Source organism: Panthera onca, chromosome C1, assembly GCF_046562875.1.
Source record: "Panthera onca isolate mPanOnc1 chromosome C1, mPanOnc1 haplotype 2, whole genome shotgun sequence".
In the NCBI taxonomy this organism is placed as follows: domain Eukaryota; kingdom Metazoa; phylum Chordata; class Mammalia; order Carnivora; family Felidae; genus Panthera; species Panthera onca.
In genome coordinates this window covers 143978303-143991844 of record NC_138346.1, presented here as the reverse complement: position 1 = coordinate 143991844, position 13542 = coordinate 143978303, and the positions used below count along the sequence as shown (strand labels likewise).

At 42.1% G+C, this 13542-nt stretch overlaps 1 protein-coding gene across 2 annotated transcripts in view; it reads right to left on the bottom strand.

Annotated features, from left to right (window-relative positions):
* The window catches only part of TGFBR3 (transforming growth factor beta receptor 3), a 207880-nt gene that overhangs the window by 21003 nt on the left and 173335 nt on the right, over positions 1–13542 (bottom strand). For both annotated transcript variants that reach the window (XM_078451688.2, XM_078451687.2), the window contains 2 exons: positions 10050–10349; positions 6506–6626 (listed from right to left, as the gene is read on the bottom strand). In XM_078451688.2, coding sequence (XP_078307814.1) covers positions 6506–6626; positions 10050–10349 — 421 coding nt within the window. The remainder of the gene's footprint in view (positions 1–6505; positions 6627–10049; positions 10350–13542) is intronic.

Sequence of the window (13542 nt, the reverse complement as noted above, 5' to 3'; positions counted from 1 at the left end):
CAAAGTCATTTAAAGGTCTCTATAGTGTTCATCATGTGAGAAATATACACGCGTCTGGGAAGAGTTCCATCCAATCAACCGCCCATGGCTAAACTTTTTCACTCAGAATCCCTAAGTGGTTTTAAATAATGACTCTCCCCAGAGGAGACCTCACATGTGAGAATTTGGGTTTTAGAGCAAGGCCTCTGTGATGGATGGCATTGTTTTAAAACTCTTAATGGACTTAGCCTATGATCTAATCCTTTTCCCCCACCCCAAATAGGGGCCTTCTCGCAGCTAAACAGAAACATTTGGTGCTTATTTCCCCCGGGGTGAAGTTCCTCCATAAACAATAACAAGTACAAGCTGCAGCACTGAGGTTACAGGATTTTATCCTCCTTTTGGCTCCAAAAGTCCCCAATAACCCCTGTGTATGACTAAAGGAGCCTGATCTCCGCCGGAACCCTATAATGGAGCTGGCATGCCGAAAGGAAAACGGGAACACGGCGATATTTACTTTTGGTTTAAGGGTAAGATGGTAAGAAAGGAATCCTTGCTATTGCTGCAAAGAGAATTTTAACAATAGAGATTCATTTGCAGAAAGAACAAACTATAATCAACATTCTGAATGAAATCTTTTCATATACTCTTGAGCAAATTTTGGTCTGCCTCTAGAACCAAATTTCAGTTTGTTGGGCATGGTTTTCATAAACGGGATATTTCTGGGGTTATGCATGAGTAACTGACCACAGCTTTGAGCTTCCAGCTTTCAATTCAGTTCTCCTAAATATGGTAGGATCGAGCAGGCCCACAGGGGAACAAGGTGTCTACTTGGTACCCACATCTATTGGTGTTTGGCAAAGAGGGAAAGATAGGAAGATGAAGAAGCTGGGGACTCAGGAGGCCTCTGTGCAGACCCCATTTAACGTGCAGTTTTTACTAACTTCACTGTAAATGAACCCCTTTGCTGGTTCTTTCAATATTTATGGCATTCATTCCAATTACCCTGTCACTTATCCGCACCCTTCCACTTGATCACTGGTTCTTACCTGGGGTGATTTTTGCCCCCTGCATCCCACTGGGACATGTGGAAATATCTGGAGACATTTTGGGTTGTTACAATGGGTAGTAGAGGGGTTTACTATGGGCATCTAGTGGACAGAGACTAAGGATGCTGCTCAAAATCCTACAATACATAGGACAGCCCTCTACCCCAAGAGTTGCCCAGCTCAAAACATCAACAGAGTCAAGGTGTAAACCTCTGCACTACACAAGGCCTTACAGACGGGTTTACTATGTGCCGAGCATATAGTGGGTACCAATAAACATTGTTTGAATAACTGTAATTATCATGTATATCTTATACTGTGTATATCTCCCCAAAACAACCTTCATGCTGCTTTCAGAGTAGTCTTCCTAAATGATTTGATCATTGGTTCCCTACCCAAGGTCTTTTTTTTTTTTTTAAAGATGTTATTATTTTTAAGTAATCTCCACATCCATTGTGGGGCTCAAACCCACAACAGTGAGGTCAAGAGTGACATGCTCCACCAACTGAGCCAGCCAGATACCCCAATCTTTTCGATGGTTCTTAACTTTTAGAGGTGCATGCTGGAATATTTATGGATGAGATGAAATGTCTGGATTTCCTTCAAAACAATCCAGGGACAGAAAGTGGTAAAACAAGTTTGGCCGTAAATTGGTAGCTGCCGAAACTACACGGAGGATACATAGTAGTTCATTCTCCTATTCTATCCTATCCTATCCTATCCTATCCTATCCTATCCTATCCTATCCTATCCTACTCTCGTATATATTTAAAATTTTCCAAAGTAAAAAGCCCCTAGATACCTCTGTCGCTTACTGGATAAAGACTGAATGTCTTGGTCTGTCAGTTAAGCATTTCTACCATCTTTCTACTCAGCTTCCCCTCATCTCTACTTCAGCCTGAGGACAAAACCCAGCTGGGTGCTTTAGAGTATTTTTGTTCTGGAAAAATCAAGTATGTTCCAAAAAGTAACGCCTCTCTTGGATTAACTTCCAATTGACGTTTACAGCTTTCCCTTTCATTCCCCTTCCACCCCTACTCCCCACAAAAACCCAGTTTGGCTGAGAGGTTAAGAGGAAGGAAAGGAAATTAACATTTACCAAGTGCCCATGATATGCCAGGTGCTGTCCTGAGCACACTTATTTTTAAAAAGTTATGTAGTGGAAATTCAGTATTTTGAACATTTAACTTGCTAAAAATTACATATTGTATATAAATCATGGCAAACTTGGGGGTGATGTTTATTGTTCTTTCTCATTTTTTTTATATGTGCCCTAAATTTCAGACAAATGATTATCTTCCCTTTCACCATTTTCAAAAGAATCATCACTGCTGTGGTAGAGCCATTTTTATTGTGCAAGCCCTAGTGTGTTCTCAAATGCCACAAAAATGGTCACAGCATCCAAAGCAAACAGCACTAACGTGCCTATACTTCAAAATATTTCAGAAAATATGGTAGGATGGCACTACCTCAACTATTTTAATTGTTTTGCCATAAACCATAATATGCATCGACTATTCATGTTTTCTGGGCTTTTTTGTGAGTTACAATTCAGAGTCACAGAACTTCTCAATTTTAATACTCTCTTAAACGGCTTACATGTGTCCCAACATCTTACCCTTTGGGGAACAGATTTTTTTCCTAAAATTCTTCATCTTTTCAGTTCACAATCATTAGAGTATTTGAGTATGAACTTGAATGCCAGTGTGAAATGGCATGAATAGGAGAAGGGGTGTGAAAAGGGTGTGAGGAGATAGATACCTATGTTGCTTGTAGTTTTTATTAAAACCTAGAATCAACCTCTACCTAGGATAAGGCATAGGGTTTACAGAACACAAGCCCTGGAATCAAAGTGCCTGGATTTGAATCTCGGACCCACCATTTATTTATGTCAGGTTATCCAGTATTGCTCTATACTTGCCTCCCAGAGGGGCTATGATGATTAAATACGATTACCCACATGAAGCATTCAGCACAGAGCCCTGTAGTAAGCAAATGCCCCGTAAATGTTAGATAATCATTATCATCTTCATGACTATCATCACCACCAGCACAATCATCTGTTGAAAGTTTTAGCAGCAAAATAATGCTAACCCAAAGCTAGCTCCCAAGGGACTAAGGTGGTGATTATGTGCTGTGGAAGCTCAGGCATATTCCATTAAAAATAGCAGCCCAGGGGCACCTAGGTGGCTCAGTGGGTTAAGCGTCCAACTCTGGACTTTGGCTCAGGTCATGATCTCACGATTTGTGAGTTCGAGCCCAAGTAGGGCTCTTGTGCTGACAGTGCAGAGTCTGCTTGGGATTTTCTCTCTCTCCCTCTGCCCCTCCCCCTCTCTCTGCCCCTCCCTCATGCATGTGCACACTCAGGTGCTCTCTCTCTCTCTCTCTCAAAATAAATAAATAAATTGAAAAACAAAAACAAAAAAAAACAGTGGCCCAGAGGAGGGACCCAGAATTATTTAGTCTTGGCGGCCTGTTCTCTGTGTCCATAGGAGGAAGAAACACCACCTGAAATGTGACCAGGCCATTAGCACTGGGAGTACAGACCAGCTCTCTGCTTGGCTGAGAAGCTGATAACCTGAGCCTTTATCTGCTGCTGCCCCAGAAAATCCAGTGTGGAGAAATAAGATGTACCAATGACCAGGGAGACCTGGAACTTCAGCATGGCCTTCAAAGAGCACCTGTGTGCCTAAAAAGGCAGTCAAACATCTCATTGGTTGGGTAATTTTTACCCCCAAATTCGTTCCAGTAAGAGATACTCCTGGAGATACTATAGGTTCTGTGGCTTACAAAAGTAACACACAAAGCTGGCAGAAAGACTGTTCATGATGACCCAGTTATTATTCAAATAACCTAGTGCTATTAGGCAAATGGTCACATCCCCATTTCAACTGATTATTCCAATTTACTGAGAGGCAGAGGGAAAACACAGACTCCAATGGCCTGCATCATGAAGAAATGATTTCAGAATCAAAAGAAAATAAACATGAAGGGTGGGAGGAGTCACTCAGAGAGCTGAAAACTGCCAGAACTGCCAGTCAGTGCAAAGCCTATTTGTACACAGCCCAAGGGAAGCTGGCTGATAGTCTAACCTGCATTTGTTTAACAACCCTAAGCAATCAACTTTCTTCACCACAAGCTTCTCCACTAAAATCTAGTCTCAATCAGCAAATCTCATGAAACTGCTTTGATATTTGGTAAAATTTTCCTCTTGAACTTTCATGTAAAAAAACACCACCACCGAACTTTCAGGATAATTACACTAAGTTTAAACAAAAGTAATTACCTAATTTGCAAGAGGAATTACTTAGAAAAATACCACCAAACTTAAAAGAAGCATGAATGAATTACTGGAAGTTATACCGCTGTGTATTAATGCCTAATTATTCTTTGGCATAGAAAAAAGCAAGCGGCTGCCTTCAATTATGAGCGGAACTACCTCTCTCAAAAAAGGTAAGAGTAACAAATGGAACACAAGTGGCTGCTGTTATTGTTAAACCACTCACAAAAGTACAAAATGAGCCAGATGTTGCCCAACTGTGATATACTTCGCAACATAATTAACTTATTTCTTTCCCCTGGTCCCCCAAAACAGGGAACTATTTGGGCAATCCATTTACAGAAAGACTGTGGCTATTACACGGTTTCAAATTGTTGAAAACCAATCAGTGAGAGTAAAACAACAACAAAAAGTGTTAATAAGGAACCAATAAACATCTAGTATGTCCATTTTGCACCACCTTCAGAATGGCTGGGCAATGAATTAAAACCTAGTTTGCTTCTTCAAACAGTATAGCAGGTAAAGTTAAGTTGTGCCCCAGGCTCCTGACTCTAAGCCAGTGCCCTCCTCACTGTATCTCCTGCCTTTCCAAAGTGAGCAGTAGGAAGAGGGCAAATGACATACAGATATGTCAGTAAGAATGGCTCTTTTCACAGAGGTCACTCAACCAAAGAAGAAAGTAGACACATCCACATGCCTCTATTCTATTAGGTCCTGTGCGCCTATCCTCTTAGCCCCCACTGCCTTGTCTTGCTAAATCCAACAGTGCTTACATCAGAAATGCCATCCCAGCGCTGCCCCCAAGCCTACATCAGGTGTCAGCTCCACCTGGCAGGCCTCCTAGCAAATGCTCACCAAGAGGAGACAGTATGCTTGCTGGCTTCTATCAAGGCTCCAGTGCCAAGCTCCTCTCTGTCCCTTGGTGGTGGAAGGTGGCATGGGGACCTAGCCCTGAAATAGCTAACCCCAGAAGCTAGGAATCCACTTTCACTCTCAGACTTCTCTTCGTTTGGCACCCCTAGACAATGTTTCCAGATAGTCATAGGTTGTTTCTACACAGTGACAAATGTAGCTGCCCAAATAGCCCATGTGTATTTGGCTCCACCTCCTCAGATGTTGCCAGCTGCCTGATGTGTTCTTGTTTGTCCATGCCCCTCGGCTGTGATGCCCGTCCCCATCAGATGCTCTCCACAGTCCACAGGACCTCATGTCCATTCCTAACATCTCCATGGAGCCCAGCTCGGTTTCTCCGCTGGTCTGGCTGACTTGGCCTACACCATGTTTGGCTTTGCCTTGCCTGTCTACCTGAGGCCACACCTCTTAGGGCATGTCCTTCCTTTTCTCCCACAAGAAGATGCAGACTGCTGATGCTCCTGGGTGTGCAAGAAGAGGCACCCTTGGCTTCAAGCAACAAATGTGCCTGGGTAACATTCTGAAACCTGAATTATAAAAATGCATTTGGACAGTGGTTCTTAACCTTCTTTCTGCTCTGACCTAAAATGAATGGTGTTCATATACCTAACACTCTCCCCAAAGGCATCTGCGATCCTGATACAGCCCTGGGACTGCTTGTACTCGGCAGAATCACTGGTAGTAGACCACAGAAAGATGGGCTGTGGGCTGCTCAATCCAGGCATGTCAGGAGGAACTTGGAGCCTTTCTTGCATACTCAAGGGAGCATATTTGAATGGCAAGGGAGAGTGACATTGGGATAGGGACAACTTTGACTCTGATATAATATTAAAGAGGAAATCATTGGCAAACATATCACTAATAACTCAGCCACATGTCAGAGTGGACCTAACTAAATAAAAGGCTCTTTTGGCAAAACTCCTTCTAAAGTTACTAATTGGCCCTTAATTTATCTTTTGAATACAAATGTACTTTGATTTATAGTATTGGAGCTGTTGCTGCTTCTTTTGTATTTTTTTTAGTATTGGAGCTTTTTTTTTTAAATGTTTATTTATTTTTCAGAGAAAGAGCATGAGCAGGAGAGGGGCAGAGAATCCAAAGTGGGCTCTGAGCTGTCAGCACAGAGCCCGATGTGGGGCTCAAACTCGCGAACTGTGAGATCATGACCTGAGCTAAAGTTGGATGCTCAGCCAACTGAGCTACCCAGGCTCATCCTAGGGGTCTAGTACTGGAACTTCTTAAAATGGGAAACCCCCAGGCTCTGAGCGAGCCTTCCAAAACGCACCTTTAACTTCTTCTTGCTGGTGGATCACAGCAAGGGGCTTGGTAAAGGTCTTCTTAGTCTGCATCATGGCCCAGATCATTGAGGCGTCCAGCGAGGTGCAGGCTTCATCTGGAGGCACACACTGCAGAGAGGCAGAGACAGCAAAGCAGGGTCAGGGGTCACCCCGAAGAGCCTGCACCAGCTCAGCCTGCACAGTTGGCCAGTGCCCCTTATCAGACAGCTCACAGCTGTTTACCAGAGAAAAACAGGAGATTTGGGCGTTTTCCAAAGAACCATAAATAATCTGGGAGATATAGTGGCAGACCCAGGATATTCTCAGCTGCACTTGAAGATTCAAATATCACTGGATGGCTTATAAACATTGCCTTTTCCCCCCATCTTCCCACAAAACAACTAGAGGTTTTAGTGTTATTTAGTCTGAAAAATAATAAAAAAAAAAAAAACTATATGACGAATATTGGCCCTTCACCAAGCTGGCTTCACATAAATGGTTCATATTGGTGATTTGTGATTGTGGGAAACTTCATGCACGGCATTATGAAAGTGACAGATTTTACATCTGTTGTCCAAAAAGATAATAATGTTGTCAAATTTGTTTGATTTTTTAAAATCCTGGTATAGGCTCGTTCAAAATGGTATAGGTGACCAGGGTCACCTGCTATAGTGTTCCACACTGGAGTCCTGGGGAGTTGTAGCCAGGTGTGGGGACCATAAGATTAGCTGTTTCCAGTCATTTTAAGGCCCTAAATTTAGGATTAGCATGCCCAAGCCCGGTATATCTGTTTTTAAAAAGTGTAATCACACTCTAGTACCTTTTTCTTTAAAACATCTTCAGTTCCTTGTCTATGCTTATCAATACGTAAAACTCTGATGTACATGGCATCTACTTGTTTTTGTTGTAAGAAGTGTATCAACCCTTTAAGAAGTCTATAGCAAGCCATCCCTAAAAGCTAATGAACTTCCAGCTCTTCCAATCACAAAAGAGCAAAGGCTTTTGGCTCTATTGTCATTGCTGCTCTGAACAGCATATTATAAGAAAATAACTCCTTCCCTTCCCCCAAAACCCAGAGGAAGCCTTTACAATAGCCTCCTTATAAAGGGAAACAACAGATTTTTCTGTGGAAAGGCCTCATTGTTGAAAAGATCTGCATGTTAGGAAAAGCTTTCTTACTTTGCTGTTATTTCTTCAGATAAGTAAGAGTCTACGATTCTACGTCCAACTCACAGCTCAACCCTGGGCAAGACACTTAACTCCAGCCGTAGTTTCATCAGCTAAGGGCAGGGATGGACCCAATGATCTTTGAGTACTCCTCCTAGGAAGATTCTTTGGCTCTCTCTATCATCATAGAAGGCACTGAGAAGTCGCTAGAACTGTGGAAATATTACCTATAAGCAGTAAACATGAGGAGAGTGGTAACAGTTCATCCGAAGCCACTGCACTATAAATGCTGGACTGTTGTTACTGTCTCATTTGCTCCTCTGTTCCTAAGGGAAGCCAGCTACTATTTCTTTTTTTTTTTTTTTTTTTCATTTTTTTCCCTTTAACATTTATTTATTATTGAGAGACAGAGAAGCACAGAGCGTGAGCCAGGGAAGGGTAGAGAGAGGGGGAGACACAGAATCCTAAGCAGGCTGCAGGCTCTGATCTGTCAGCACAGAGGCCGACACAGGGCTCGAACTCACAAACCGTGAGATCATGACCTTAGCCAAAGTCGGACGCTCAACCAACTGGGCCACCCAGGCGCCCCTACTATTATTTCAATTATAGATGAGGCCATGCAGATTCTGAGAGCTCAGGGGACTTGCTTAAAATCTTGTTAGTAAGCAGTGGGCCTTCCTGCTCAGTCCTTATGCTCTTTCTACTTTCTCTTGCCTTGGGCGTAAATAGAGACTTTAGGTTTAGGGTCACATCCCATGTCATCTGCTGGGCCTTAGAACTCTCCTTAGAATTCTCTGCAATGAAGTACTGAGATTAATTTTCACAGAATGATACGCTATGGACTATCCAAGCCAGGCTCAGCGAGAGGTAATAACCAAAGCCTTCAGTAAAGACGCCTAGTAACTGCCAGGCCTCCCCTCCTAGATCCCAAACTCCTACAAGTCTTCCACCAGCTGCAGGGACCAGCTGTGTGTCACAGCCAAGCATTAAGTTTTCCCATGCCTCTCTACCACAAGTCCACAAATGGCCACTGGGAGGTGAATGCCCACAAGGCTAAGGCATCAATGTTTCCAAAAGCAACCTAAAGAACATAGTCTAAATCATCTTATGTATTCATGCTCCCAAATGATCATGACCAGATTTGCTACATTTTCATATGTATTATAAAATGTTCTCAGGGCGCCTGGGTGGCGCAGTCGGTTAAGCGTCCGACTTCAGCCAGGTCACGATCTCGCGGTCCGTGAGTTCGAGCCCCACGTCAGGCTCTGGGCTGATGGCTCGGAGCCTGGAGCCTGTTTCCGATTCTGTGTCTCCCTCTCTCTCTGCCCCTCCCCCGTTCATGCTCTGTCTCTCTCTGTCCCAAAAATAAATAAAAAAACGTTGAAAAAAAAATTTAAATAAAAAATAAAATGTTCTCTGATGTTATCGGAGAAATGGCTGCCCAAGGGAATATAACAGTGTAAAGCATTCAGGTCAGTGGTAATTTATCCAGTAATAATGATTTAATTGTTCCTCCTCCCTCTATATCTACCTCTTACAACCTATGTATTAAGAGAGAATTCCACACTTACACTATTAATGATACCAATCAATTATTAGTTTTAGACATTGATTTATATGTGACTACAAAAGTTTTATAAGTCAGCTGACACTGTGTGAGATTTCTACAGATGAAATGCATGTAAGGAATTATACATAACTATGGAAGATCACAGAAACAAAACTGTGGCAGAGACACCCTTCTTGCACAAGGCCCAACTAATGAGGGTTTGTAATTAACCTTGCAGATCCCCCCTACGCAGCCATTCCAACAAGGTCAAAGTGTTCTGATGTGTGTTGTGGCAACAGAATGTACTGGTTCAATATGGGGAGTGACATAAGGTAAACATGATGAACCAGTATGAAGCTGAGAAAAATTAAAATATTTGTTAGTTTCCCTTAGAGGTCCTCTTGAGACAAGTCAACCTTATAATTCACACAGAGAAGGTCAAAAAACAATTGCAATACAAGTCTCAGCGGGACCTGGAAAAATTAATCCTCACACTGAACTTGTCCTTTCGGCTCTGTACTTTTGGCACTGCACGCTATCTGAATAGCAAAGATAAAGCCAGACCTCTCCCTCAATGGAAAACAGTCTTGATTTATCATTTGTAAGATACTATTAAGTAGCATGCATGGAAAAAAAAAGTCATACTGTCAGGATTTATTCTCTAAGACTCCATAAAACTCACGGTTCCCTGCTAACACAGATTTTATTACTTCAATTGGGCAGTTCCCAAACCAAAAACCTCAACCTGCAATAACTCGTGATTAAACTTCTCCGGTAGGTCACTGCCTCACCTAAAAATGTCGAAATAGCATACAGATGGATGAAGGCCTACTCACCTTAGGTAACTTCTGGGGGTCCTTTTCCTTCTTGGTACACAGCGTGAGCTCACACTGTAGAAAGAGCAGTGAGGTGTTGAAAATGGACTTAAACACAAAGCTGAATCGCTTCTTATCCATCTCAGCTTGGGGAATAGGAAAGTGCACCCTCTTTGGATTGTAGAATTTCACAGATTCATCTTTAGGACAAATGTTTTCAATGATAGTGTAATCAGACATCCTATCCGGGTTTGAATATGGAGAGATAAAGCACGTTTGGATGGCAAAGCCCAACTCTTGGTCAGCCTTAGTAACAGACACCTACAAAAGAATACAAAGACCAATCAGAAGCAAGTTGGCACCTCTCTTTTACTCTATCACACAAAGGTAACATATCAACACAGTGCTTCGGATGAGGGACCCTGCTTTATTTTCATAGCGTACTTATACAGTCTTCTTTCTAATTACAAAAGTAATATATACTTATTGAAAAAAGATGTCTCCCATTTAAACTTGATATGGATGATTATGGTGAATTATTTGGTTCCAATGTCAGTCTGGAAGATTCCAACACAAGATGAATAAATCTTGTCAACCTCCCCTAAGTCCTCTGGGAAATAAAAATAAAAGCACAGCACGCACCTAAAATGGATTTTCCAAAATAAACAAACACCCACAGGCAAAATTCCTGATGTCATAATACTGTATCATGTCTTAATAGTATACCACCTGTAGCGCAAGCTATTTTTTGAAATTGCTCAAAAATAAGGTACAGGGGCAAAATCTATTTAACCTAGGCAGAGAGGACCGAACTTCTAAACTGCAGCAAGTCAGAATGACCCTAAAACATTGCAATAAAAGCTACAGATTCATCTAAAGTCCTGCTTCCTGGTGAGCAGGCAGAGCTGGCCCAGTTTGGTGTCAGGAACCGTGCAATCTGGTGGCGATCACGAGCCTGGCAAAGTGTCCTAGCTGCTCACAGGTCCAAAATAGGCCTTGCCAAGTACTCTCCCTTCGCTCTTTAAGCCCAAGGGTATTTTAAGGGAAATCTAATCTGGAAACGTTTCCAACTCATTATACTTCCCTCTTACAAAACATTTGTATGGGCTACGTCCAAACCTTGTTAAGGTTCTTTTCTTTAGAAACAGGAAGTGGTGTTTGGCCAAGTGTAAACAGAATTCAAACCTCAACTATCCTGAACTCAGCTAAAATCCTCGGACCAGAGTGGATTCTCCATTTGGTGACACATGGAAACTGTGTGAACTGCCTTTCCCCTCATGCCTCATTCCTTTACTAAACTTAGGGTCAAAATAAACTTAAACACTTTAGAAATAAAGTTAGTCCTTAATCATAAGCCAATAGTCCCCAGAATCCTTTCAAAAGGCGTGGAGATATAAACGCACTTTCCATTCTGGGAACCCAGGGGAAATCCCTGACATCACATAGGGCACAGCACTATTTTGAAATATCCCTACGTGGTTAACTACAAGACACTCAACAGTGAAGATGATTGTGATCATGTCACTTTGTTGGGCCTTAAAGCTCAATCCCTCTGAACAATCTTGTGGGATAAATATTTTCATCTCCATTTTATAAATGGAGGAGAAACAGCATCCAGGATGGATGACTCATTCAAAACCCCACTTTGCAAGTGCTGGATAAAACCAGGGCTTAAAACCCAGGCCTTCTGACCTCAAGTCCATTTTTCTCTAAAGTACTTCATGGTAGCCACAGGGTCAATTCAACCAAACCCAAGATGTGGCCTTGGAAAATCACCTAGTCAGAAATCTTTCTAGGAAATAGTGTTTGGTAGTCTATAAATATTCACAGATCATTGTTTTGGCAATATTTCTAAAAAATAGGATATCTTGGAAAGATGGAAAATTACATATATCCTATTACTAAAAAGTGGCCTTTAACATGAAGTCAGAACCCACAATGCAAAAATGTAGACAGAAGAAATGCAAATCTTTTCTCTAATCTCAAAGAAAGTACATAGTAGCAGAAAGTCTAAGGTATCCCAAAAAGTTGTTTTGGAGGAAAAACTATGGTCAGTAAGTCTTTTACTCTAAAATGGCCTGGAAATGAGTGGTAGAAGGACTACAGGCCTTGGAGGGAGATGAGCAGATGAGCCTCAGGAAATTGCGTGCTCTGTGACTTGTGCCCTGTGAACTCTGAGTCTCAGTTTCCTCCCACACAGAATAAGAGCACCAATACCTACCAGAAACAGTTATTGTGAGCACGTGTAAAGTCACAATTACACACAAACAACAGTTCTCAGCTACTCAATGAATGCCAGCTATAATTAGTAGTTCTATTCTAGATGTAAATTTTGGAGGTTATAAACAGTTCTTTTTAATGCCCCCAAGAAAAATGAACTAACAGAAAAGCTGTCATTTGCTGAGTCGAAGGGGCACATGTACCCCATGTTTAAGCAGTGCTATCAACAATAGCCAAATTATGCAAAAGTCCAAATGTCCACAGACTTATGAATGGATAAAGAAGATGTGGTACCTTGCATACACACACACACGCACACACACACATACACACACTCAATGGAATACTACTCAGAGAAAAAGAATGAAATCTTGCCATTTGCAACAATGTGGATGGAACCAGAGTGTATTATGCTAAGCAAAGTAAGTCTGTCAGAGAAAGAGATCATATGATTTCACTCATATGAGGAATTTGAGAAACTTAACAGATGAACACAGGGGAAGGGGAAAATAAGGTAAAAGCAGAGAGGGAGACAAACCATAAGAGACTCTTAAATACAGAGAACAAACTGAGGGCTGCTGGAGGGGAGGTAGGTAGAGGGATGGGTTAAATGGGTGGTGGGCATAAGGAGGGCACTTGTTAGGATGAGCACTGGGTGTCACATGTAAGAGATGGATCACTGGCTTCTACTTCTGAAGCCAAGACTACACTGTATGTTAACTAACTCAAATTAAAAAAAAAAAAGAAGAAGAAGAAGAAGAAGGGGTGCCTGGGTGGCTCAGTCAGTTGAGCATCCAACTTCAGCTCAGGTCATGATCTCAGGGTTTATGAATTTGAGCCCCGCGTCGGGCTCTGTGCTGACAGCCCAGAGCCTGGAGCTGCTTCAGATTCTCTCTGCCCTTCCCCCACTTGTGCTCTCTCTCTCTCTCTCCTTCCATCTCTCTCTCTCTCTCTCTCATAAACTTAAAAAATTTTTTTTAAAAAGAGGATGAAAGGGGCGCCTGGGTGGCGCAGTCGGTTAAGCGTCCGACTTCAGCCAGGTCACGATCTCGCGGTCCGTGAGTTCGAGCCCCGCGTCAGGCTCTGGGCTGATGGCTCGGAGCCTGGAGCCTGTTTCCGATTCTGTGTCTCCCTCTCTCTCTGCCCCTTCCCCGTTCATGCTCTGTCTCTCTCTGTCCCAAAAATAAATAAAAAACGTTGAAAAAAAAAATTAAAAAAAAAAAAAAAAATAAAAAAAAAATAAAAAGAGGATGAAAATATAGTCAATATATGAAAAGATATAAATGTGAAAGTA